Genomic DNA, 26,798 nt, shown 5'->3' with positions numbered 1-26,798 from the left:
TCTCCATCCCCCCACCCAGCTAAATCCCAGGGGCTTCTGGTGCAGCCAGGCCAGTGGAGGTCTGCAGCCTGGAGTTGGGAACTGCTTATCTAACTATGGTGGTCAGCAGGAGGTGGGAACCCAGGTCAAAGGCACCAGTACGAGCAAGGGGGCTTGACTGGCCTGTGTAGCCAGACCAAGGCGGAGGGCTGCAAGGCCCAGGAACCCAGCATCTTCCTGTGGTGCCATCTGTCTTCTTGGCCTCTGTTTGAGGTCAACCTCACTGCTTTGGTCTCTTCCAGGGGTGGAGACAAGGTCGCCTCATCACATGGCCATCATGCCCCTGCTGTTTGTGCTCCGGGGGAGCTCTGGTTGGTTCCCACGGGGTCATGTGTCCCCTGTGGTAGGGGAGGCGGTGGCAGGGTGCCACAAGCAGCAGCCCTGACAGAACCCCAAGTGGAGTGGGGAGCAGCAGCTCTTCAGAGGAAAGGGGCTCCCACGTGGCAGCCTTCCTGAGCACAGTTTTCTCGTATGAAAAATGGGGACGGTCACCATCGTGATCTGCTGATTCTCGGGAGGTTAAATGATGTTACAAAAAAGTACTCAGAGGAGTGTCTTGCACCTGGTAACTGTGCAGGAGGTGTCCCGGTAGCGACTGTGACAGTCACTGTGAAGAGAAGCATCCACCCTCTCGCTGTGCATGTCAGAGTCAGGAAGCCCGCGGGCGGGTGGGTTGGTGGTCCCAGAGCTGGCCTGGCCCCCGTTCACCCCCTTCCCAGGCCCTTGCCGCTCGCTCCCTCAGGCTCAGCTCCTGGAAAGCAGATGTTCTGGGGTTGACTGTCACTTTCTCTTGTTTTCTAGGGAAGAGTAAGAGAGAAAGCCATGGAGCAAACTAAGACTTTCCCCCAGGCGTCCCCCCTTCCTCTGCCCGTCGCCCCCCACCCCCACCACCGAGACCCCACCCTGTTCAGAGCTGCCCAGTCAGGACTCTTGAGCGCCTGTGACAGAAAACCAGTTCTCAGGCTTCTGTTGAAAAAAATGAAGGTGCTGTGTAGCCAGGGACCAGGATTGGCAACTCCGCGGCTAGCACCCTCCTGGTGTCCTCAGGCCTCCGTCTCACCTGCTCGCCTCCACAGCAGGCTCTCCTCCCTCCTCTGTCAGCCCCGTGCCCAGCAGGCCGTCTGTCCCGTGACAGGACAGCCACCGCAGCTCTCAGCTCACTCCTCTCCCTTAGCGTCCAGCCTTCAGCCGCGGGGCGGGGCTTGAGTCTCACTGGACCCGTCACTGTGCCCTGACTGTTCAGGACGGGATTGTGTGCCCACCCTCCCACGCAGGAGGAGGGGACGTTGTTTGTGGGAAACTGGATCTGGAACCAGAATCCCAGGCTGTGGACACCAGGGAGGCAGACGCAACCAGCGCCCACCCTGTGGTCAGGTTCAGTGCTGCCCGAAAGGGGGTGCGAAGTAGGCCCCACTGAGGGCCCACCGTGGTGGCAGTGGAAGGAGAGACACTCCCTCTCCACTCTCCCAGCGGCCAGATTCTCCAGGAAGGAGGGCAGGGGGAGGGTGGGGCTGTGTGTGTGCCCCAGTGACCTTCCCAGAGACCACCGCGCAGGCAGGTGGGGAGCAGGGCGGCCTCTGAGGAATTAGGCCTCCAGCTGATCCCTTCTCTAGGGCTTCCTTCCATTTGTAACACTGCACCTTGCCAGAGACTAGAAGTTGTCTGCTGTGTCATTGTGTGTGGAGCTGGGGGTTAGACTCAGACCCAGCCCCTCCCAGCACGGCCACTCGTGCCCACGCGTGTGCTCCCAGAGTGGTAGCCCCAGGCCATGATTGAAGAGAGACCAGGAGAGTCTCGGTCTGGAGTTTAGGCTCAGTTCAGAGTGGCCAGAAGGGACCTTAGGGGTCAGCTGAGGTCTTTCACACAGGAGGGAACCGAGGCTCTGATTTTACCAATAAATATTTACCTCGTGCTGCCCTGTGCCCTGCCTGGGCTAGGCCGACGCGGGACCAGCCACCACAGTCCACGGGCGGGACACTCAGGTGTAGCAGGAGCTCTGGGGTGGGGGGCGGCAGGGAAGAGCTCAGGCTAACCCAGACGGGGGACAGGGGTCAAAGGTTCACTCCCCCTGGTTCACTCCGCGGCTGTTTCTGGAGCGCCCGCGGCGTGCCAGGCCCCGCGCCAGCCCTGGGCACACACACAACCGAGAGCCGGTTCCTGCCTTCACCAAGGTGGCGGTCCAGTGGCACAGGCAGACAGACGACAAGTGACCAAGAAATGTGTGCCCCAGTGTTGTGATTCCTGCTCTGGAGGAACTGCAGGGGCGGGGGTGTCCTCAGGTTCGGGCCTGGGGGCCGGGGGGTGCCCGTCACTTCAGCAGAACCAAGCAGGTGTGACCTGGATCCGACGTTTTCTCAGAGCATAAAGGTGCCCTGGTTCTCCCTCTCCTCAGGCTCAGCTGAAGCTACGCCAAGAATTGGCTGTTAAAGGCTGCCTGAGATGTGGTTTGGAGCCAAAAATCTATAGAGCCAGTGCCTTTGTGACCTTGTTGAAAATGCTTACTGAGGAAAATCGGGGCGTGGGGGGTAGGATTTGGGAGTTAGGTTGTTGGGGTTTTTTTTTCCTTTTTATAAAAAAAAAAAAGAATCCGTTTGGCTGTCCTCACCCGCATCCCTTTCCCTCTCTGCACAGCCCCTCCTGGGATGCCTGACTCCTCCACCCCACGGCACTCATCCCTCCCGTTTGTCCACACCTCCCCCATCCCCAATCCCTCTCCATCCCCTGTGCTTCAGGAATGAAAAATACCAAGTGGGTAAAATTAAGGAGCCTGGGTATAGCCCTGGAAATCAGGCCACAGCTGTCAGGCCAGGCAAGAGTCCTCGTCTCTGAATTGGAACTGCCGGGAGCAAGCGCTCGGCCCCTCCCCTTGAGGATGGATAAAAAGCCCCAGCTCCCCCCACCCCCGGGAAGGGGCTGCTGCCTGCTGGCCTCAGGAGGGCCAGGGAATGCTGTTTGCCATTGAGCAGACCTGTCCCAGTGCCCACCCGCTGGGGCACCGCAGTGGGCAGAGCTCATCCCTGCCCTCCCAGGGATGGTCCCAAACTCGAGTAGCAGTGACGCTCTGTGGGAACAGATGGGGTCGGGGAGTGCCTCGCCCTGATGGAGGGGTCTGGGGAAGCTTCTGGAAAGACATGCTATCTACCGGAGCCATGAAAGATAAGGAACTGCTGGGGGTGAGGGTGGGAGGAGAAGGTGCTTCTGATGTAGGAAAAGTCTGCTCAGAAGCCCAGGCGCCAGGGCCTGGGCAGCCCCAGGGAGCTGGGAGTGTGGCTGGGACCAGGCCCAAGCAGCCCTGAGGTATTCCCAGCAAGCCACCGAAGGGCCTGGGCAGGTTCAGAAAACTCTCTCCACCTGCTGTGGGTGTGCACAAGTCCTGAGAGACACCCCCGACACGTGGCCACCCTGGAGTCCTTGGGATGGCACTGAGCCAGGGGGACTTCAGGGCCTCATGAGGCCACACCTGAGGCAGCTGGTCCCAGAGCCCCGTGCCCTGAGCTCCAGCGAATGGCAAGGAAGTGGGGCCCAGGGCTCACGGTGGCGGGGACACTTGCTCGCTGTGTACAGCTGTGCCATTAGCCTCCTCCAACACCAAAGGCTGGTTAAGGAGAGGCTCAGGAAGCTTGCCTGACAAGGGCTCTGGCTGCTGCATCATTTTAGAAGGTTCCGTGATGCTGGGACCGGCAGTGTGAGCAGATAATCTGGAATAAGTTTAAAACCTTCTGGAGGCTCCAGACATCCCTGCCCTGACGCGTTTGGCTCCTCAGCCAGTTAATTCCAGGTGCCTGTGAATTCAGCCAGCTGGCCTCAGCTGCTCCCAGAGAGCAGTCAGCTTTTTCCTTCCTCCCACGTGAGCTGGTCCCCTTCCTGACAGACGAGGCCTGCCTCCTTTGAGCCCTCTCCTGAACGGGCCCCCTGCCCACCTCTGCCAGTAGCCCCTGGCCCTAACAGTTGGCAGGGTCCTGGAGTTACCTCACTTCCTTCCTGCCCTTGAAGCCTGAGCAGCTGCCCCAGTCCAATTCCTTCTGCCTCTCGCGGCCCCCCCAGTAGCGTGCTAATTGGTTTCTCAGATCTTCAGCTGTGCACCCCGTCTGTGAGTATTTCCCGGTCCCCTGACCCTCCGCAGGAAGACCTGTGATCTTAGTGCTGTGGAGCCCCCACGGGGAGGGGGCCGTGGAGAAGGGCCTGTGCCTCCCTTTCCGCCCCCCCCCGTTCTCTGCCCCCCTCCGCACCGCCACCTCCTGCCCCCAGCCCCACCGCACAGCCCAAGGTCACACTCCCCCGAGGATGGGGTGCTGGGCCTGGTGTGACGGAGCAGCAGCTGCCCGGTGATATCTGTCCCCAGCTCAGCTCCCGAGATGAGTATCTGTAATTACAGCTCTTGGAAGGTCACAGCTTTCGATTCATTTTTGTGGTGTTTGGAAAAAAGTTCAAACGTCCCTATACATGTTTAGTCTTCCCGAACCAGCTAGGGGCTTTCTGGGAGAGAAAAGACAGCCATCAAAGATGTGCCCACAGGCCAAGCATAATGGCTGTGGAGAGTGGGGGGCCTGGGCTGGGGGAGGAGAGGCGGATAGACCTGGACAGGCGTGAGCGCCCTCGGGGCTGGGGAGGGCGGAGGGTGGCACGGAGCCGCAGCGCTGGCTCACCCACAGCCGAGCCACCTCTCGAGGGCCACGAGCAGCCTCGGTGGCGGCCACCTCCCTGAGGTGTCATCATCTGAGTCCTGCAGCGATGGTCGCCGCCTGCCGTCTGCCCAGTTCGTCCCTGTTCCTCAGCCTTGACTTGGCTCTGACCTTCCCCTCAGAAAGGGCATCTATAAAGGCAGACCCTCTGTACTTAAAAGCGGAAGAAGGTGGTTGCATGAGACAAAAGCGATTAAAGTAGCAGCCCAGAAGGGAAGGGAGGCCTCCCCGTGCGAAGCTGTGATCTCTCAGATCTCACCCTGCCTGGCTGCATCTCACCCGTCATCCCCAGGCCCTCTGTGCGAGGCGGCTTTCTGGCTCTGGTGGAAGATGGGGGCTTCATCTCCATTGATGAGACTTTGCTGTTCTGCTGGGGTTCTATTTCAGGAGAAGCCTCCCCTGTAGTAGGCACTCGTGTCTCAGAGTGGAGCCAGGCCTTTTCTCGCGAAAGGAGTACTATGCTAATCACTCCTTGCAAACAGGCAGACTTTGTAGGAGGTTTGCCTGGTTTTAGATGAAACCTACGCCTTTGAAGCAAAGAGCCACCGTAACTAAAAATACCATTTCCCCGGCTGTTGATCCTCTCATTTGTAAGATGCTTGTTTCCATTGTCAGATCTCCCCTACTCTGTCTCTGAGATCTCCCTGAGGGAGTCCAAGATGATCCCCAGATGTGTAGGTTTCTAAATGATTTCTGTATTGTTTAAAAAGAAATTTTAATCCATGTAAGATAAAAATTGAAATGATGCAGAAGAATGTACTGCAGAATGTAGACGACCCTCCCCACCCCGTCCTCCCCCAGACGTAGCCTCTACTTTCAGTTTCGTGTATCTTCTTCCAAAACTTGTCTTTGCATTTATAAATGTATAGTTCCGTTTGGTTGTGGTTAAGGTTGAGGTTTTCCGGCAGAGGATTTCAGACTCAGAATTGTTCTGCAGCTTGCTCTGTTTTCACTCACTCACACGTCGCCCGTCATTCGGCAGGCGAATCTCCGTCCGGATCCCAAGCTCATTGGGACACTGCCCTCTAACCTCTAGGCCAAAGCAGAACGGCTCAGGGTCACTCTCCCTTATCAAGGCCTCCACATCAGCATTAAACTCCATCGCCTGTTTTCTGTGTGCAGCATCCAGACTCTGCTCGATGGGCAGTGGGTGGTGTGGTGATGGGGCGCTGGTGTTTCCCCAGCAGGCCCCTTGCCTGGCACAGCTCTGTTGGGGGTCAGAGGGCGGCCTGTTCTGTCACCAAGACCTGGGACTCCTCAGGCACCTGCAGGACACTGTCACATCTGGAGCCCTTTTTCATTCTCGTGCGTTTAATCCGATAAAGATTTCCTGGGCTGGAAAGGGACATTCGGATGAAAAGCCTATTTCATGCGTCTTAAATTTCCCTGAAAATGACTGATCACAAAAGGAGTTTTTTCAGCCTCCTGACAGGATGGAGGAGGGTACCAATAAGAGAACCCCCCCTTCCGTTTGGCCACGAAGAACTAAAGGAGTCCCCTCCACGCTCTCTTTGTCCATCCCTTCTGCCGTTGACCCTTCCGTCCTCCCAGCCCTTTCACTCTGAGCTCTTCACATTGTCCAAGAGACTCAGCAGTGAGGCTGCTGTGATATTTGCTCTTTGTTACCAGCAGTAGGTATTAGTGTTTCACTTCCCGTTCTGTTTTCTGACGTTTATCTCAGTGCCCTTTAAGTGGGCACTTGTAAAGAGCTACAGAAAACAATCTCAGTTCATAAAATTCCATAAAACTCCCAGACTAAAGATTTGAAGGCCAGAAAGGCACTAATCAGTCTAGCTCCTTAATCGGAGACTGTTATCTCCTGTGGAAGCCAAATGTAGCCAGGAAGGCGGGAGAGGCACATGCCAGAGGGGGCTGGAGCTGAGCTTCCTCCCCCAGGGCCTCTGAGGCTGGGAGAGGAGAGGGTGGTGGTGCAGTCCTGGGCAGGCGGAAGTCTGGCCGGAGAATTCATCTGTTCCGCCCTTTGAACAGCTCGAGTCGGGGCTGTGCACAAAGGGCTTAGGACCCTAAGGTGGAGACGAGGCAGAAATGCAGGGAAAACCAGGACCCCGGCTCTGGGGAGGTGAGGGTGTGGTTGGGAGAAGGAAAGCAACAGGCCCTTCACCAGGGCTCTGAGGCACAGCCCAGGCTCTGCAGCCCTTTGCGGCTGCTGGTGAAACCTCCCCATTTCCACACGGAGAGTGGCATCGCCGGGCTTGCAGCAGTGGCAGTTTGGGGACAGTGGTTCTCGGTCCTGACTGTGAAGCCTGTTACAAATACAAATCGCCCACTTCCTGGAGTATCTCAAACGGTCTTTGGGTAACTCCAGTGTAAGCCAGGTTCAGGGGTCTCTCAGTAAGGGGCTCTTTCTGGGGTGGAGGGCTCTCCTGGTTCTGGAGGGTCATTGTGAGACCTTCTGGGTGGGCAAGTACACTGGTGGAGCAAGAGATGGGCACTGAGACTGCCACCAGAGCAAAATGGCAGCCCCTAGTGGGAACTCTTCAGGGCACAGTAAATCCCTTGGAGGAGTCACCGCCGGAATGTGAGATAGAAGTGGATCTCTGGGATCACCCGGCGGGACCCACACCACGAGGACAGCCCATTTGGGTGAAGAATTTGAGGAGGGGGACATTCTGGCTTCGGTGCAGTGACCACGTGACCACTGGGCTTCTGGGCCCAAGTCGCCTGCATGGCTTTAAGGGTAGAGGGTCAGAGTTATGGGAGCTCAGGCCTCGGCGTCTGGGCTCAACGCTGACTAAGGTGGAAGGGAGGAGGTGCTCACCATCTGTAAGCGTTTGTGGTCGTATAAGCAGCAGCAGGGAGTGATCCCTTGGCCTGGAACGAAGGACTCGTTTGGGAATAATGGGATGAAGTAAAGGAAAATGTGAACAAAGCAGCTTGGTAACAGGAAGACTGGTGGGGCAATCCCCAGAGCCCTTCCCAGGGATGGTGGGGCAGCCCCAGCCGGGCTCCCCGGGCTCCTGGCGCTTCTGTTACTTGCCTGCCTCATTTCTCACAAGGTCACCCCCTTAGTGTGAAGGGGGAAATGTCAGAGATTCAGGAGTGCCTTTCCCTTACCTGTCCCAAGACAGACCCTCGACCTCAAGGGACCCTGATTATGGTCACATGTCATGGGGTGAAGAGGCGTCTGTGCCCTGGGCATTCGTCACAGGGAGTTGGAGCCCTCAAGTGGAAAGAGGGGCTGGCCCGGGAGGGAGAGGTCCGTCTTCTGCAGGTGACACAACGTGTGGGACTGTCTGGCAGTATGAAACTTGAACTCTGGGTCAGGGACTTGACTCCACCACGGCCCCGGCTGTGCGGCTTGGCTTCAGTTTCTTCCTCTGTCCCATGAGCACTAGATCTCTGAGGGCCTCCATGAGCCTGGCTGGAAGCTGGCAGGGACGTAGGTGGCAGGCAGGTCTGGGGCCAGGAAACAGTTTACCAGGCTGGCTGCGCACTGGCGTCGAGGCAGCTCGAAGCCTCTTCCCAGGCTGGGCCACCTCAGTGGGAGGCTGAGTGTGTCCTGGGGAGGAAATCCCTCCTGGAAGGCCAGGAGCTCAGAAGACTTCAAAGGGGAGAAAAGTTCCATCCGGTTCTCTAAGGGTCAACCCAGGGCACTCCCAGGCGTGCGGGGCTCAGGATGCTGTTTCCCTGGCCGTCTCAGCCTGGATTCAGAGCACCGGGAGTCATTGTACTAAAACCCCCGCCTCGCCCTGTAGCTCAGGCAGCAGCAGGCCTGGGAACTGGCTGGTGGAGTCATCCCCGTGGGTGACTCGCCCCCCGCAGGCTCCCAGACTCTGCCTCCTGTCTCACCCCTTGGAGACAGGCCACCACCGCAGCAGAGCAGCCCAAGTATAGGCGAAGATCATCACTGTCCCGACCAGGTGCGGCCAAGTGTGGTCAGTGCCTTCCACCCCCAGAGGTAGCCCCAGGGTGGGGGTGGGGAGGAGGAGCTGGATTGCAGATAAACAGCCCCAGAGCCACAGGAAAGTCCTGGAGAACCTTGGGCTCTGGTCCATCAGAAGGACTAGTGATATCTGTAGCCAAGGTGCCCTCCTTCTCCCCCAAAAAACCATCCGTCTTCCAGAAAAAGCACTTCCAAGCCCCTGTGCAAGCTGGGCCCTGGATACCGCGAGCTGGGTGTATGGCGAGGTAACAGCTAAGAGCTTGGCTGCCCAGGTGGGCGGACCAGATGGGGACCTTGGCAAGGCTCTGGGCTTTGCCCTCATCCTCTGTAAAAGAGGATGGCTAAAATGGCGCCTGTCCCGTGTTAAAGGGATTTAAGGTACAGGACGTGCCTAATATGAAGAAAACGCTCACAGATGTCAGTTATGTGGGCCAACGCTGAGGAAATGGTGATTCAGCTTGAAGGGAATCCCTGTGACAGGAGAGGCAAGAGCCCAGCCTCTCTCAAGGGCTTGCTGGAGTTGATGTCATGGAGACAACAGGATTTCCTTTGGCGGCCCACCCCTTTGTTTTCATTTGCCCTTAGGGCTCAAAAGGTGAAATACTTTGAAGGCATGGGCTTCACTACCCAGGGTTTGAGGCTCAGAGGCCTGGAGAGATGACCCCCAGGGGTCTTCCCGGAGCCTCCAGCATGGGGTCCCACCCCTGCCATCTGACCTGCCTCCAGCCATGCTCAGGGCAAGCTCCATGTGGGACAGGCCCGGAGGGGGCCGGAGAGGCACCTGTGAGTGGATAGTGGGGCCAGGCTTGACCAGGTTGCTAAGAACACATGGGAAATGAGGCCTAGTGGGTCAGCCGGGCATGCGCAGAAGCTGGCTCCTGTCCTGGGGAGTGGGCAGGAGGGGCCCCCGGACCAGCCTGGGCAGTGGAGGAAGCCTTGGTCCCTAGAGCAAACCCCAAGCCTGGAGAGAGGGGTTGTCTCACACAGCGGGGCTAAGGCCCCGGCTGCCTCTACGAGACCGTTTAGTTTTCCAGGCCGCTCCTGCCCAAAGGAGGCCTCCCCTGAAGGTATCCGGATGAGCCCAGCTCAGGTGTCTGTGGTCCCCCAGAGTCGGGCCATGCCGCTCTGGAACAGTCAGACGGGGAGCTAAGTGGACAAAAGACCCTTTGCTTCCTCTTCCGCCTCTTCCCCATCATGCTGCGGCCCTCCCTCCATCCCCTTTGCACCAGTTCCCAGCAAGACCCAGAAAAACAAGTCCTCGTGCCCCCTCCTCCCACCCCTACCCCCCCCAAAAAAAAAACTTATAAGTGTATCAGACACATCGACTGCATTAAACACGATGAATTTTTTAGGCATGAGTTAGCAGGGTTACCATGGCTGCCTCTGCCCTGAGGGGCACACTGCCCAGGATTGATTGAAATAAATAAAACAGATTTACAATTTTCATACTTGGGAAGCAGAGAGCTGGAAAGGAAGAGAAGCAAGGGAGCCGTGGGGGGAGGATACAGTGAAACTCTGGAGCTTTCTGAACTTCGGAGGGGAGGCCACTCCCTCCTCCCCTATTCTCATGTTATAGGACGAGGAAGCTGCTCTCTCTTTAAATTTCTAAAGGATCCCAGCTGTTGGGCAGGGACAAGGCTGGGAGGGCCCTTTCCGGTGGGAATGGCTCTGGGCCCCTGTGTTCTCTGTACTTGACATTAGGCTGCACTTCAGAGTTATGGCTGTGAGGCTCCAGGTGTCTCCCAGGAAAGTCTGTGTCCCATTGGCCTTGGACCACTGAGGGGACGTGGACACCAGCTAGCGGCCAAAGGAGAGAGGAAGTGAGGGCCTGGCCCTCCATGCACAGTGTTGGCCTGGTCAGGACACACGTGGCTGGGGATGGAGATGAAGGAAGGAGACTCAGGCTAGAGGGAGAAGGTGGGCCCTCTGGGGAAATGTTCCGGCCCTGCTGTCCAGGATACCTAGACGAGAGGTGCCTGAAGTGTGGCATGCACCTTTTCTCACCTGCCGTGCATGCAGCCCAGGCAGGGGGAGGGCAGGTCTCAGAGCCACTGGGCAGGTCTTGGCTTCCACACTGAGACTTGGCCTTGCCCAACCTGGTCCAGGTCCCTAGAAAAGAAGCGGCGTGTGGCCCCTTTCCCACGCCAGGACAGAGCAGAGGACAGCACCCGGCTCCCTGGTGGCCCAGTGGGGCTGGCCTCTGTCTGTGCCTTTACCCTTGAGGCAGCCTCCTCCCGCCCAGCCTGGACCACATGGCCAAGGGGCACGACCGGCCCTCTCCAAGCCTCCTGCAAGACAGCTGATGTCTTCCTCCCACCCGCTCTGGCCCACACGTCACCTGAAGTAGGGGCTGTGGGTGGGTACCAGGCTGGGGACAGGAGAGCACCTCCCACCGTGGCCACCACCGAGGCCAGTGGCCTTTCAGGGACAGTCTGGTGGATGCTTGGCCAGTGTTTGTGGTTGAAGGGACAGTGACGCGAAGCTCACATCAGCCCAGCAAGTGTGGTGTGGCCACATCCAGGCGGGCACTGCCCCAGAGTGCCTTCCTTGGCTCCAGCAAGTGTCTTGGCCTTTTGAGGCCGCCCCAAAGAAGTCCTCTCTGTGTATTAGGGAAAGTGGCGGTCCCCCTCTTGCGTCCCGGGGGCTTCAGAGCTGACCGAAGGCAGATTGCTCTTCTGAGATCTCCTGGTATGTGACAGAGGGACCAAAGAGAGCTGTTCCCTCCCCAGCATGAACCCAGACCCAGAGCCCGGGAACAGCTGTCCAGGCAGCAGCGGGCGGCTGGAGGAGAGGGGGGCAGAGCCCCATCCGCGGGGCCTCACGGCCACACACCACGGGCCACCTTGGGGCCCACGCATGTGGACCCCGGCCCTAGGGTGGGCCTCCAGGTTGTGCCCCCCCAGACCCCATCCAAGTTCTCTCCCACCCCACCTCTGCCTTGTCCCCAAGTATTTTCCAAGCCATTGTCTCATGATGAATAGCACTTTAATATGGGTATTAAAAAATATGGGCAAATGTTTAATACTTGCAAGCTGTGTTTCATTATTGATGCTCTGCTTGAGAGCCCAGCAGGCAGCTCAAGCCGGGCGGGGGCTCAACAGAGAAGTGATGACGCAGCAGCCCTGCAAGGCAGCCATCTGCCAGGCCCCTCCAGGCGGGGACAGACCCCGTGCCCGCTCACGACAGGCACCTAGGAGGCAAAGTGGGGAAAGGAACTTGGCTTCTGGGTCTGGATCCACCCTTCCTCGTCCCCTGGGCAGCCGTGTGACTGGGCCTCTCTGCCTGGGGTTACAGGCTTGTGTGAGGACTCAGGATGCCGCGGGAGGAGCCCGGGGCCAGGCGCAGGGAAACTGAGGCCGCCTCTGTGGGTCGGGCCACAAACTCAGGGCTGAGTGAAAAGGGGGCCCCTTTCCTTCCTCCCCCACCTTCCTGATGCAGGAGGAAGAATCCTGCTCAGGGGTCCACAGCTCGCAAGGTACAGCCCAGCCCACCGACCCAGACTCGCCTTTCCCTAAAATGCCCAGACGGTGCCCTGAGCCCGGTGAGCACGTGCAGACGTGAGCCACTGACCTTTCCATCCCCCCTGAACTGCCCCAAGCGGACTCATGGGACACCCTCTGCACGGTGCCCGGCGTGTGCGTACGGCTCCCCGGGAGCTAATACTTCATTATTCCTGCCTCCTGGAAGCTTCATTACCCAGCAGTCTGGAGGCGTCTTCCTTTTCTGCAGACTACAGTGACCTTAGGATGAGACAGCAAAGCCGGGTGAGGTGACAGGTGACCCCCACCACCACTTCCCCCCACTTCCTGCCCCTGTGGGTCTGCAGGGCTGGAGCCCCCTTCGATGGAGCCCTGTGAGCCGCTGCTGCAGGCCTCCAGGCTCTGTCCAGCGGCCTCCTGGGGCGGGAGAGACAACCCCCCTGAAGCAGGTGTAGCTGCGAACATCCAGAGCACAGCGGGCAGGGCACGAAGGCGAGATGCCGCTTGTGCCCCCGCTGCCGCTCCTCCATGGTCCCTCTTCCCAGCTCCTCCCCGGCCCTCCCCTCCTTTTCCCTCCCCTCCCGTGGTGGTTTAATTAACGGTGCTCAGGGGGAGACCCCTTGGTGTGATGTGTTGTGGCTGACCCTTCAGGCTGTCCTGGTGGCTTGGGCGTCTCCTGAGGTCTCCCTGGACCGGGCAGCCAGGTCCTGGGTGATAGGCTGAAAATGTACCGTCAGGGCAGCTGCTGTCTGCAGACCAGGCTGGCACAGCATGCCGGGGCATGCCCAGGAGCAGCTAAGGGATGTGCTGGAATGGGGCTGAGGAACGTCTCCGGGTCTGTTCATGACACCTTGGGTGGAGACCAGCACAGCTCCTCCGTGCGGTAATGTGCAAAAGTGATTCTTGGTATGAGGCACACGAGGGTCACAGGCAAGGCCCTGCCCTTTGCAGCTCATGTTCTGGTGGGAGAGACAGGAGGGGACCCAGTAAACGAGTCCATCAGCCAGATGACTCAGGTGATGAGAAACGCTTAGAAAGAAACAGGACTTCGCTTAGAAAAGGCTGGTGGCAGAGGGGTGCGCATGGGACAGAGGCTTCCCCCGAGGCTGGGGTTGGAGCTGAGGTCGCCATGGCTGGAGGGAGCCAGATGTGCGCTGGTCCCTGGGAAGACTGCCCAGGCCGGGGCAGAGGTCAGGAACAGAAGAAACGCAGGAGAGGCCTGCACATCGTGGGTAAAGGAGGACTCATAAGAGCGGGGGTTGGTAAGGAACTGACCAGAATGTGTGAGGGCCTGGAGGCTGTGGTCAGGAGCTGGGTTTATTTAGATCCAGCAGGAAGCCGCTGAGGAGGGCCATGCTCTGATGAGGACTTTTTAAGACGCGCCCCAGTTGGTGCATGGAGGGTGAATGGTGCGGTGAGAGAAGACACAGGGAGACCAATTAGAAGCTGGCTTGGAATTGACCAGGCAAGAGAGGGCTGACCCTTGGCCCAGGGCAGGGCAGCTGAGACGGGCCAGGAGCTAGGTGTGCCCTGAAGGCAGAGCCCCTGGGCTTGCTGGTACACTGGACAGAGGGGCCCAGAGGATCAAGGAGGACTCCTTGGTTTGGGCTGGAGCAGCTGGGTGGGCAGTGATGCCACTTCCTGAGGCCGCGGGGCACCGATGCCCCCCGAAGGTTGGGGGACCGGAGTCTAGGGGGAAACCAAGAGGTGTGCTTTGGCCCCGCCGAGTCTGAAGTGCCTGTTGGGCAGCCATGCAGGGCATCCACCAGGCAGGCGGTGTCCATCCAGAGCTCAGTGGGGGCTCAAGAGGCACGTGTGGGAGCCGCTGATATAGAGATGGCTTTGAAGATTTCCATGGGACCGGCCATGACCGCCAAGAGGTGCAGACCAGGGAGAGAGCGGAGGAGGAGAGCGCCGTGGTGGCAGGAGTGTTTCCGGAGCGCTCCGCATCCCTGACCCTCTGTAGCTCCCCAGTGTTTCCGGGTTCTTAGGGACACCAGGGGGCCTCGGCGCCCGCCTCTGCTCATCGCCACCCCCTTGCCTATCCTTCCGCACCCTCCTCAGCCGTCCTCACGTGAGAGCACCACCCCCGCCCTTCAGCTGCTGCAGGTCCCCTCAGGCCTGTGGTCCCTGGAGAGGGCTGCCTGGCAGCAGCCTCAGCTGTTGGCCCCTGTCATGGAGACGGCAGCAGCTGCAGGCGACGGGCATTTGTGACCATTTGTCAGAATGCTCCCCGGCCTGCCCTCCTGAAACATTTCTATCCCACAGCCCTGGAGATGGGGTCGTCTCGGGGTGGGAGGACCACGAGGGGACAGGAAGTGCTGCCTAGGCTCTGCTGAAGGGCCAGGCGTCCTCCTGGGGCCCTCGTCCCCCACCCACGGTACCAACAAGGTACCCAACCAGGGGTCCCATTTGCCACATACTGTGCACCCACACGAGTTGCCGCTGGTCTTGATGACTGCCCTCTGAGTAGCCCCCATGGTGCAGGTAGATGTCACCCCCATTCGGAGGTGGAGAAATTGTCACACAGACACACTGGGTCACACAGCTGGGCAGGGGCACCGGGCTCCAGGGCCCGGGCCCCTCCTCCACCCACACCAGGTGAGCAGGGGGCCTCCCCCTACCCTCCCTCAACGATGGCAGGGTTTTCCCCACTCCACCCGCCGGCCCCATCCCCCCAACAGCTTTGTTTCCATTCCTCTGGTGGTTTCTTGCCCAAGCCTGCCGGTTCCAGCTGGGCCTAGGCTGGAGACGGCCTGCCTGCTGTTTGCGCCTCGTGGTTTGGCCTCTCTGTTACCAAATGCTCTGGGATATTTTGGAGCCGGGTGTGGGGAAGAAGCTTCTCCAGTCTGGCCCCAAGGCGTGGCTGGCATTTGGAAGGAAACAGGAAGCCAGACCCTGATAACGCCGAGTTTAGTGTGAGTTCAGTGACCTGGGGTGGACATATTTCAGGCTCGTTGGCTCCAAATGGGGCTCATTTTGTCCAGCACCTGAGACCTTGAGGCCTCAGACCCATTGTCCCCACAAGCCTGAGGCCTGGTCTGTGGATGCTTCCCTGGAGCAGAGACCAGGAGGAGATGGGGAAGGGGTGCCATGCTGACACCAGTCCCCAACAGGCAGGGCTCGGGGGCCACACCCCACCCTCCTTACCAACCACTTGCCAGCTCTTTGGTTTGCTCTTCTTAGTTTCAGGAGCCTTGAGATCCTTAAACTCCCAGCAGGAAGGCCTGCTCATCCCCTCAAGGCCAGGCCTCTGTGGGCAAGCGGCAAACTAGGGAGGTCAACAGGCTTCCCTGAGGCGTGTCCTTGATACCTGCCTGTCACCGTGGACGTCACCTTGGCCCAGGGACCCTGGGAAAACTGCTTTCCTCCTCCATTCTCTGGGTTCCCTGTTTTCCCTTTTATAAAATGGAGACTCCTTTTCACAAAGCCCGAGCCTTATCCCCCTGCAAGACTCTTATTAGAGGAGAGATAGTGGGAAGAAGTGGCCCTAAGTAATCCCGTGACCTTGGCCAAGTCACTTGGCCTCCCCACCAGAGTTTCATTATCGGAACAGGGAAGGTAAAACTCAGGGTTGCCTTAGGGTTTGTTCATCCCACGAGCACCTACCGAGCCCCTGCTACATGCAGGCACCACTCCAGGCGTGGGTGGCACCATTGAACAGCCCAAACAAGCTCCTGACCCAGGGGCTCTCACGGGGGAGGGTGGGGGGACACCATCCACGGATGACCAGAATGCGTATTTGTCACGTGAAGATAATCTCTAGCCAGAAAAGTAAAGCCAGGAAGGGACACAGAGCACCTTGGCACATGGGGAGGCGTTGCTATGCTATGTGGGAGACCAGAAAGGTACCTCAGGGCTCCTGGGGCCACACTGGCAGCCAGAGGCCCCGCTGCTTCTCTCGGGATCCCACTTCCTGGCCTGGGGCGGGTGGGGGGATAGATGGAGCCCGTGCGGCTCTGGAGTTGCCAAGAGGCGTGGAGCCAGGTCCACTGTGAGCAGCCCCCTCGGCCCCCCGCAGGCCCCAGCGCCAGGGTCCCACACCAGGCCCAGGAAAGAGCAGGTCTCCTCAGGGGCCGCTGAGGAGGACCGAGGAGAGGGCTCGAGGCTGCGGCCCAGAGGCCTCCAGAGCCACCGCTCGGCCTGTTTTCCAGGCAGCTCTGCCTCCTGCTGAACGCGGAGAACATCTTCCACTCGATGGCGGACATCCTGCTCCGGGAGGAGGACCTCAAGTTCGCCTCGACCATGGTCCACACCCTCAGCACCATCCTGCTGACCTCCACTGAGCTCTTCCAGCTGCGAAACCAGCTGAAGGACCTGAAGACCCCGGTACTCCTCGCCCACGGGCTCCAGCCTGGTGTCATCGATGTGCGCATGGGCGCGGCCATGCCAGCCCACCCCTCGTCACCCGGAGGTCGGCAGGGAGGAGACGAGAATGTGACCTGAGGTCTCCCTGGTCCGCCGTCAAATAGGGGTCCCCCGGGTTGGCTGCGTGTCAGTGCCAGCCATGGCACGGAGTCACAGCGGGTTTCCTTGGAGCCACCTGCTCTGGAGGTCTCTGCCCACAGAAGACTCCAGACCCTGCTCCAGGTCCACGTGCCCTCCCTGACACCCCGCCCCCCCGCCAGCACTGCCCCCTCGCACACAGGGTAGGTTGGGTTCCGAGCCCGCCTTGCAGGAGCCGGCAGGGTCAGACCTGCTGGGCCGTGTCACCCAGTCAGGGTCAGGCCTCTGGATTGCAACCCCGCTGGGGATCCGGGGTCATTGTTCTCCTCACCCTCCTCCTTGGCCAGGACCCCGCTCTCCCACAGAGGGACACGTGTGTCTTACAGGATGCCCTGTGTAAGCCGGGGTGTGTCACAGTGCTGCCTGGCCCAGGCTTTCGGTGAGGACCCACCAGGGCTGGTCAGAGAGAGCAGGGAGGCTCTCACCATTCTACCGAACTGCTCTGGGGCACACGGGTCAAAGGCCTCGCTCGGCCCAAAGGAGGGGGGCTGAGCTACAGGGGGCCCCCGGGGGTAGCCGCCATCCCGGACGTGCTGGCAGCTCCAGGGGTTTCATCTGGGCTGTGGTCACCACCTTCCCAGCTCAGACCCTGCCTGGGCCCTCTCTCAGGGAGTCTCTAAGACATCCAAGCCTGCGCCTGAGGGCATCTGGGGCTGAGCCACTGGGAATGCCCCAGGCCACACCTCTGCCTTCTTCCTGTGGTTCCTTCCAGACATTCGCGGAGGCCTAAAGAATGTTCTTCAGGGCAGGGGCTCTCGAGTGTGGGCTCAGCCCCTGGGCTGGTTCCCGAGTGCAAGGTGGGCTGCAGAGGAGGGAAGAGTGGCATTTGAGGACTGCAGGAGGGCACTGCCGGGGAGAGCCTGGGCCCTGAGGAAGCTTCCTCCCCGCCCCCCTCCGGTCACACCCCCTCCCAGCCCCACAGGCTCCAGACCACGGGGCTGTGGAGAGGACGATTGCTGTTGTTTGCCGAGGGCAGAAACACCAGCACAAAGGACAGGCGCGCTCCCGGGCAGGCCCTCACGGCCGTCACCACGTGGCTCTGTGGGACGGAGAGTAACGACAGGGTCTGAGGAGGAGCTGTCAGCATTTCCTTTGTGACAGCTCGTTCCCAGCTGGGCTCCGTGGCGCTGTGAGAGGGGCCCTGAGTCTGGGCCGCGCACCCGCGGGGACGGAGCGGGGGGCGATGAACTAACTGCTCACACCTCTCCCCCCTCAGGAGAGCCGGAACCTGTTCTGCTGCCTGTACCGCTCCTGGTGCCACAACCCCGTCACCACGGTGTCCCTCTGCTTCCTCACCCAGAACTACCGGCACGCCTACGACCTCATCCAGAAGTTGTATCCCTCACTCACTGTTCTCCCAGCCCAGCCTCTGAGGGACAGGTCGGGGCCGGGCGCTCCCTTCCCCCCCACGTGGTGGCCCGACTGCCATCCCTCTGCCCTGACCCTACGCTCCGCCTCCAGGCCTTGGGACATCAGGACACGTGAGGGCACAGTGAGGGGTGGATTCCAGTAAACAGGGTCATCTAGGGCCTCGTAGAGGGGAGCTGGCCCTGGAGAAGCTTTGTGAGCTGGGGATCAGGGATGGGTGCTTACCTAGGTAAGGGTGCCCCGAGAAAGAGGCAGGGTGCCCTCTGCCCGGTGCTGGGGCAGGGTGGGGAGAGAAGGCCCGGGAGCAGGGGGGCTGCCGGGCTGCAGCAGGCCGGTAGGTGAGGAGCTCAGGACCTCTGGGGGCCACAGAGCCAGGGCCCGGCAGAGGACACGACAGGGAGAAGCAAGCTGGAGGGGAGGCCTCAGGGAGATGGAGCGCCGCTCAGAGCCTGCCTCAGAGAAGGGCATCCATGGTCGGCTTTTATTTGAAACACCGTGAAGCAAACCAGCTTCCTCTGTGAATGTCTGGCGTGTGACCCAGATTGGACGGACATTTAGGATGCAGAATTGGTCTCCTTCCCTGATGGGCCAGGAGTTGGGGAGTAAGGAAAGAGGGGCCCTGAGGTGCTTCCACTGAGGGTCAGCTGTGGCCTTGCCTGGCTCCCTCAGGGTGCCCACTCGCCTTCGAACTACGATTTGCTCCTGTCCGCCACTGGTGTGACCCGAGGACTGCAGGCCCCAGGCTTGCGGCAGCCCTGACCTTGGCCCTGCTGACAGGCATCTACTCAGGCAGGAACAGGGGCCTTTCCTGCCCAGCCCTCCCCCATAGGCTGCAGGGCGGCGATGAGGGCCTTTCAGGGCCTGGAGGGCACAGAGGGGAGAGCTGCCGGAGCAGAGGCGGAGTGCCGCGCAGGGGGACAGCTGTGCCGCTCTTCATTTAGAGGGACAGAGAGGCAGGGGAACAATAGGCCGCTGTCCTTTGTGTCCTGATCCTGCTCAGGTGGAAACACGCTCTGTGCCTGGAAGCCAGGGCCCAGTGGGAGGTGTGCTCTGTGCCGCTGGGTCGAGTCCCTAGGGCCCAGCTCCCCGGCTGCCCCTGCCCCCGGAGAGGCAGGCTGCCCTGACCAGTGGTCCCACTTCCCTTGACCACCCACCCAGCGGGGACCTGGAGGTCACTGTGGATTTCCTCACGGAGGTAGACAAGCTGGTGCAGCTGATCGAGTGCCCCATCTTCACGTGTGAGTGTCCTGCCTCTGGCCTCCGCTGGCCTGGAGGGAGGTGGGAGGGAGCCAAGCGCAGAGAGCAGCTCTCGGCTGCCACTGGGGAGGGAGCGAGAATGGTCACCCCAGGGATGCTTCTAGAATGTCAAGAACGTAAGGATGGGGATGATAGGGCTGAGGAGGTACACAGGGCTGGGACACGCGGCATCAGAGTGTGGGTCCTGCCCGTGCGCCTTAAGGCGGGGCTCGACACAGGCCAGCGCTGAGGGCAAAACCCACCTGAAGAATAGTGTCACCTCTGCCGGGGGGAACTGGAGCAGTGCCGTTGGGGGGCGGGTGGAGCTGCCGTCCCAGAGCTGTCCCCGGCCACCCCTCCGAGCACGCTGCCCTCTGCCGTGGCTCTTGGAAGCTGGGGGCACCCTGGGCCCACCCGCAGGTTGCTCCCTTGTGCCCAGGAGCCACGCCCTCGTCCCTCTGTAAAGCAGAGCTGGCGTTTGCCAGGAGCTGCCTGATTGTAACACCCGGGCTGAATGTGCAAAGTGGCAGCTGGCTGGGGCGAGTGCAGCTCCTGGCGCCTCAACACATACAGTGCCCGCTCCCCAAGGCAGGCAAGTCTCTGAATGACGCTCGTGTGCTTACGGCCTGGTAGTGAAGCTGGGAGGCAGCCCTGCCGGTGGCCACCCTCCTGCCGGACTGGTCACCCAGGCCTCCTGCTGTGGTGGTGCCCCTATCTGCCCAGGCTGCGCCCATCGGCCTTCACCATGGAGCCCAAAGGCAAACCCAGGGGCTGAGGGGCCCCCTCCCATCCAAACAGAAGACAGCTTCTCCAAACAGCCAGCCATCACAGTAACAGATGCCCAGGGGACCCAAGAGCAGGAGGGAGACCCTGTTCCCAGGGCAGTGCATCGAAGCCTGTCCCAAATGGCCCCCTGGCCTGATATTTCACTTCCCCAAAGGCCTCCCAGGGCAGCCTGGCACACGCTCGCCTGGGAGCAGGTCCAGCCTGACCCTAGAGAAGCCACGAACACCTTCTCTCCAGGCCGAGGGCTTTGGTGGGTTGACCACAGCAGACGTCCCCTGGTCCTGCCCAGCACCCATTCCAACCCTAGGTTGCCTAGACCCCGCTGGTAGCTGGCTTGGCCCCATAGCCCAGCTTACCCAGGGCCCAGGACTAGATTCAAAACAGGTCCCTTGCCTCTTCTGGAGTCGCTGGGCCTGGGCAGGACTGCCACCTGGGGCAAGGGGAGGGGCTGCTGTGAGAGGCCCCTGCTTCCTGGCTCACCCTGGCCCCAAGGCCCCCGTCCAGCTGCTGGGGTGACATGCTCTCTCCAGAAGTTTGTGGTTTGTCCTCCACCAAGGATGCCTGCAACTGGGCCTCAGAGAAGGTAGAAACGAGTGATGTTCCTGGAAGGGCTCAGAGGAGAGCCATGTGGGCCTGTTTATCTGGGACGGATGGTGGGCGAGACCCGGGTGTGTCTCCCCGCCGTCTGGTGGGGGAGGCAAGGCTGGTATCTGACATGGATTTCCAAAAGCATCCGCCAGACACTCAGGGGCTTGATGTGTGTTTGGTCACACACCAAAGCGTTTTTCCATCCTGCCCTCCCTTAAAGCTGCCCTAATCCAGTCTTTCTCTCCAGCTCACCCTATTTATAGCTCTCTCGTGCTGGCACGTGCAGAGCAGACCCGGGAATCTGTTACGCTACAGGCCCCAAGCCCCCTCATCGCCAGGGAGGCAGTGAGTGTTGGGGGAGGGGACCGGGCCTGGCAGCAGGTTGGGGGTCGCCCGGCTGAGGTGACTGTTGGGAAGATAGGACGGAAGGCAGGCGGGCAGGTCAGAAGACAGAACAGTGGGATCATGGGGACAGCTAAGACGCTGCAGGAGGAGAGGCAGGCATGTCTGGCTGGGAGGAGCCCCGGCCATCAGGCTGGCCCTTTCCTGGCCAGGCTGCGGTGTCACCCAGAGCAGTGCCTGACCCCTGCGCTCTGCCCTCCCGCAGATCTGCGTCTGCAGCTGCTGGACGTGAAGAACAACCCGTACCTGATCAAGGCCCTGTACGGCCTGCTCATGTTGCTGCCCCAGAGCAGCGCCTTCCAGCTGCTGTCCCACCGGCTCCAGTGCGTGCCCAACCCTGAGCTGCTGCAGACGGGGTGAGTGCCCAGCTCGTGCGGGCGGGGCTCTGTCAGCGAGCAGGTCCAGGGCCGGCCGGACTGGCGGGGCCTGGCGAGCGGGGAGTTTCAAAGGGGCTACCAGGGCCCGCCCTCAGCTCGGCATCACACCTCCTGTCACTGCGGACACTGTCCGCCCCGCAGCCACTTGCCCGTGGGTTTCCATATCAGAGCACCGGGCTGGGAGATTCTGGAAGCGTCTGTGCGGTGGTAGGTATTCGGAATACCTTCTCCCAGCAGTCAGGGTGGAGTTAAATCAAAAAACCCGAGAGCGTGCTGGCGTGACCCAAACAGAGGCCCCTGGAGAGAAAGTCCAGAGGGGAGGAATTCGTGCCCCAGCTCAGCCACTGCGTCCCAGGTGGTGCATGGGCAAGAGAGCTACATAGGGTCCCTCCCGGGCCTCAGACAGCCCTCCCTTCCCATCTGTAGCAGAGGCTCAGCCCTTGGCCACTGAGTGACCCTGGCACTGCTAGGACCCTCCCAATCTCCTGACTGGAGTGGGAGGCAAGGGTGCCCCCATGGCTACCCCGCTTGCGACCTGTCCGTGGGAAGCACAAGTCCCAGGCGCTCTGCCGTGGAGAGGCCCAGCATGGCAGCCTCTGGGGAGGAGGGCTGCAGCCCCTCGGGGGCATCCAGGCTCCCACCCTGAACCCACTGCTGGCCCGGTCCCCAGAGCCTGTTGGGTCATGTCTATATTTGGTAACCCTTGGAGGCTTTGCCTCATCCACAGGCATTTGGCATCAGAGATGGAAAATTTCACTTGTCGGGTCGCCATGGAAACAGGCAGAGCCACTGAGAAGATTTACGCTGAATGGAGCGCACCCAGCTTGCATCAGATGCCCTGTGTGTCTAGAATTCCCTCCCAAGCTGTTAGACCCCCTCGGCAGGCCTGGCGCCTTGCCCCCCCGCCAAAGGTCTCGGGCCTTTGCCCTTGCGATGGATGCAGGCAGCCTTGAGATGGGCCTGTCTGGCACTCTGGGCCCCTGACCCGAGCCCCTGTGCCCTCCGTCTCCCAGGGTCTAGGCCACCACCACCCCTCCCACCTGACCTGGTCTCTCCAGGGGCTAGGTGTGGGGCCCCTAATGGGCTGTCAGCCTCAGGCCGCTGGAGGGGCTGGGAGCACCCAGCAGGTGTGGCCCCCAGGCCAAGGCCCAGCTCCTGCCCACCCTGCCCCTTTCCCCAGATGGCAGCGCTCAGGGCTGGAGGGCTGGTCCCTGTCCCAGCTGCTCGTGGTGCCACCGGCTAATCCTCAGGGGAAGGCATCCAGCGCACTGAGTGTCCCAGGGAAGCGGGAGCAGCCGCAGAGTTAGGTGTGCATTTTATTCCCTTGGCCGGAGCGCCTCTGTCTCCTGGGAGTCAGAAAGGCCCTGACGCCACACCTCGCTTTGCTGGCTTGGCCTCTGCTGGCCTTTCCAGTGCCCAACGGGTGTTAGGGTCGCCCTGGCAGCCACTTAGGAGGGAAGGTGCAGCTGAAAGTGAGAAGGAAGCAGGAACGGCTGCTTCCCTGTGACTTCTGGGCCAGGCCACAGCCCCTGTGCTGCTGAGGGCCAGTCCCTTCTCAGAGCTCTGCCTGCTACATCTCCTCATGTAGGAACATCCTATGGAAAAGGAAGGCAGGCTCAGAGTAGTCGGACTCCTCCCTGCACTCCCTAAGCCAGAATAGAGCAAGTCTGCAGAGGAAAGCTGGGGAAAATGAGGCTTTCCCCCTGATCTCCCATGGTCAGAGTCAGGAAGTCTTGAGCCAAAGGGCTGAGGCCTCTGGGTCAGTGGATGGTTCGCAGGCCTGGACTAGGATCTGGTCTGAGCTCTGCTGCGGATTTGCTCTGTGACCTCAGGCAAGCCCCATGCCCTTTCTGGGCCCTTGGTTTCTTCATCAGTAAGTGAGCATTTGGACTGAATGGATCCTTGAGGTTCCGCTCAGTCTTCAAGTCTTTGGGTTCCCAGCCTTTCTTTGCAAGGACCTAGGAAGAGCTGTCATAGAAAAAGGCAGCGGAGCCTTGGGCAAGGAAGGGGCCTCAGGAACAGCTGGGGGCAGGGTCAGGTTGCAGGGTTGGGCACAGAGGGACAGCTCCCGCCCTGGAGAGGGGGCTGAGGACAGTCTCAGCCCCGGGAGAGGCGGGCAGCTGGAAGACAGCGTCAGGTTGCCCGACAGGCCCGTGTGCCGGGAACAGCTGGGGGAGTCTCTGCTCCTTGCCCATCCCCCCCATTCTGTGCACTCAGGGTGCTGGCAGGGCTAGGGAACCCTGGCCCTCCGCTCGGGCTTCTGGGCCACTCCCCAGGGACCGTCTCCTCAGTGAGGCAAGAGGGAGCCTCTGAAGGAGAAGCTGGTGACAGGTGTGTGGGTGCGGTGGCAGGAGAGAGGGCTGGCTTTGGGTTCTGGAACCCCAGCTCTGTGCTGCTGGCTGGGTGTCCCCTAGCCACTCACTGCCTGAGGGTTGCTGTAAACACACAGAGAACATGAAGGCCTCAGCAGCGGCCATGCCCACTGTGACCAGCAGGGAGAGGCCCAGTCTCAATGCTCAGCGGAGTCCCCGAACCCATGGACATACCCCTCCCTGCTACCAAGACTTCAGGCCAGGAAGGGTCTGCCCAAAGGGACGCTGAGTCATGGGGGGGAAGGACTTCTTGCCTCCGTGAGGGACCAGAGAGCAAGGTGCAGCCCACTCCTCCTGAAACCTACCCTCACCTGGCCACATCTGTGCACATCACCCTGGATTTGCCATCCATTGCTGGCATCTCCCTGGCAACCCCTAATCTCAGTTTCCCTCCTCTGGATCTAATGCAGAGAGTGTTGCGGAGAGGAGCATACAGATCCCTGGGTGCCCAGCCTCAGACAACACACTTCAGGATCATCTCTGGCCTGCACATCTCTCCCCCTGTTCCGGCCTACATGGGCTGGGGTAGCATCGGGCCACCCCCTGGAGTTCGGGCTCCAAGCTGCAGGGTGTCCCTCAGCGTCCTCAGGAGTGGGAGTTGCTCTCTTGGGGCAGTAGCACCCGGGCCACAGGTTACTAGGACAGGGATGGCCCTTCCCCATTCCCAGGGGAGTTGAAAGCAGCAGCCAGAGCCCAGAATGCTGCCCGCAGTCTGGCCCCCTAGAGCGAGCCCCACCCAGCTCGTTTTGATCTTTGTTGAATTTGCCTGAGTCCCAGCTCCAGAGGCAGGGCCCTGAGGCCCAAGAAAGAAACAGCCACGGCCACAATCCAAGGTGTGGTCAGGTGGTGTGTCTTTAGCAGGAAGGGAACAGGCTGAGTAGGGGTACAGGGGCCCACTTCCAGGCTCCAGCTGGCATCCCAACCATGGGAAGGGTTCCCAATGCCCCTGGTCCTGGTGGCTTGTCAGAGATGGCTTTCAGGCTCTGACCATTGGTGGGCTGCGCCTTACCAGGAGCCAGGCTCGTTGGTGAGGGTTCCATCTGGGTGAAGCACCATTGTGATTCACCCAAATGGAATGAGCTGCTGGGCCCCGGCTGGCCTTACCTCAAAGGGACAGAGTTGTAGCCACAGTGGGCACCCATTGGGTACCTAGGCTGGGGCTGGGCACCAGGCCAAGTTCTTCATGTCAGGTATGGAGGAATCCTCACCCACCCCATGGGGTGGCCCCTGTGGCAGCACCCCCTTACAGAGGAGGGTACTGAGTTACCTGCCAAGGTCAAGTGGCTAGGGGGTAGTCGTGTTACAGGTGGGTCCAGGTCTGTCGAGCTCCTGTGCTCAGCTGCTGCCTGGACCTCTCCCGCCATACTGGGGTCTTTTCATGAACTCAGAGGGCCCAAGGATTCTCTGCTTAGCTGATCAGCCCACAGCCTTCATGAGATCCCTTTCCAGGGCCACCAGACCTCAGGGTCTGGAAGCAGATCCTTCCCAGCCCACAAAGATCTGCTTCCAGTGAGGCCAGAATGAGGGAGAAGCAGAGTCTTTTCTTGGGACTCTCTGCTGGGGTGATGATTAGGAATGGGACAGGGGCCCAAGTGGATCTAGTCCCCCGGGGCAAGCTACACGCTGGGCTTGAAGGGGACGGCAGGGCTAATGCATTGCCCAACTATAGGGAGCATCAGGCCCGTGGCAGTTGTGCAGTGCACAAGCTGGGAGGCGGTACAGAGCAACTGCGGAGAGTGCTAGCAAGAGGAGTTCCCGGAGGCCTCAGCTGCCCAGTGGGGAGACCAGCTCTCCTTCCGCAGGGACAGAGAGTGACTGCAGGCCTCTGGGCCCCAACACTCAAAAACAGATGTCCTGCCAAGTTGAGGGCCAGTAGACTTCAGCCACCCCTGTGGTCCCCGGCCCTAGCCCTGCCCCAAAGAAAGGGCCAGGCTGCCTCCTCCTCCTTCTCCCTGGACCCTGTTCCAGGCCCCAGCTGGCTTCCTGGCTGGCTCCTAGCCCTGGCTTTCACCCCAAAGGGAGCCACTCATAAACAGGAAATGCTTCCCGATGTGATGCCTGCTCTGGGCACCGTTGCCAGCCCACAGGCTGAAGGCCCTATCCAAGCAGCAGTGTTGACTGGTCCCACCAACTGTGGGGGAGGGGATGCTCATAGGGCTCCCTGCTCTTTGCGGCTGACTGCTGGGGAAGGGTTGTTGGGCCTGAGGTGGACAGACTCCCCGAGGTCGAGCTCCCCCAGGCTGTGGCCCTGCCCCAACCCCACTGCCCTGCTGTGGCTGATGCTTACCCGCTCCAACAGCCCCATCATGTGCTGAGACACTGACGCTGACCCCGTCTGCTCCCTTTCCCCAGAGACGGTCTGAAGGCAGCCCCCAAGTCGCAGAAAGCAGACTCCCCGAGCATCGACTACGCCGAGCTACTGCAGCACTTTGAAAGGGTCCAGAAGAAGCACCTGGAAGTGAGGCACCAGCGGAGTGGGCGTGGGGATCACCTGGACCGGAGGGTTGTCCTCTGATAGGCCTGGCCTGGAGAAGGGCCCAAGGAGTGGTCCCATGGAGCACTTGGGGTCTTCAGGCCCCCTCCCCACAGAGCCTGAGGACCTGCCTCAGGGGCAGGGCTGGGCCTGGCCACCAGCGCAGGGCAGGGTAGGGGGCTGGAAGCTCTGTCCACCCAAGCTCCTCTCACAGGCCCTCCAGCGCAGTCAGCTGCACTCTGGTCTTCAGACAGAGCTGGCTTCCTGCCACGGTGAGGCCGCAGCCTCAGACGCCCCCAGTTTCTGGAATCGGGTTCTGTCTAGTGCCCTCTGGTAAAAGAGCTTGACCTCCCCAGCGCACCAGAGCTCTGGCCTCCTGTGGATGTGTGTGTACATACGTGTATACACGTCTGTGCACATAGGGACCAGCACAGAGGTCCATATGAATGGCGCACCCTCTGCCCCAATAAAGAAACGCAACCCGTGCCTGGCCTGCTCCTTCCCACTGATGCCTGCCCCCGCCTGATGCTGCAGTTGCCCCAGGACCTTGCTGCCTGTCCTAGATATTTGTTCTCATGGTGGTCCC

The 26,798-nt window shown here is 60.5% G+C and overlaps 1 protein-coding gene and 1 long non-coding RNA gene across 3 annotated transcripts in view; one reads left to right on the top strand and one right to left on the bottom strand.

Moving 5' to 3' along the window:
- The window catches only part of LOC309794484 (protein VAC14 homolog), a 94,454-nt gene extending 67,756 nt beyond the window's left edge, over positions 1-26,698 (top strand). For both annotated transcript variants that reach the window (XM_082606032.1, XM_082606031.1), the window contains 5 exons: positions 16,259-16,433; positions 17,827-17,945; positions 19,137-19,216; positions 21,196-21,346; positions 26,092-26,698. In XM_082606032.1, coding sequence (XP_082462158.1) covers positions 16,259-16,433; positions 17,827-17,945; positions 19,137-19,216; positions 21,196-21,346; positions 26,092-26,254 — 688 coding nt within the window. In that variant the 3' untranslated portion in view covers positions 26,255-26,698. The remainder of the gene's footprint in view (positions 1-16,258; positions 16,434-17,826; positions 17,946-19,136; positions 19,217-21,195; positions 21,347-26,091) is intronic.
- LOC309794485 lies at positions 11,157-21,322 on the bottom strand. The gene is made up of 4 exons (XR_014292053.1): positions 21,237-21,322; positions 12,749-13,063; positions 12,196-12,365; positions 11,157-11,815 (listed from the first exon to the last, which is right to left on the bottom strand). It is a non-coding gene; the product is annotated as an uncharacterized lncRNA (long non-coding RNA).
- Positions 26,699-26,798: the final 100 nt, after the last annotated feature.

The sequence above is a fragment of the Mesoplodon mirus genome, assembly GCF_964341445.2.
Source record: "Mesoplodon mirus genome assembly, chromosome: 19".
In the NCBI taxonomy this organism is placed as follows: domain Eukaryota; kingdom Metazoa; phylum Chordata; class Mammalia; order Artiodactyla; family Ziphiidae; genus Mesoplodon; species Mesoplodon mirus.
Note: the sequence above shows the minus strand (reverse complement) of the source record. Positions and strands in the feature narration are given on the sequence as shown.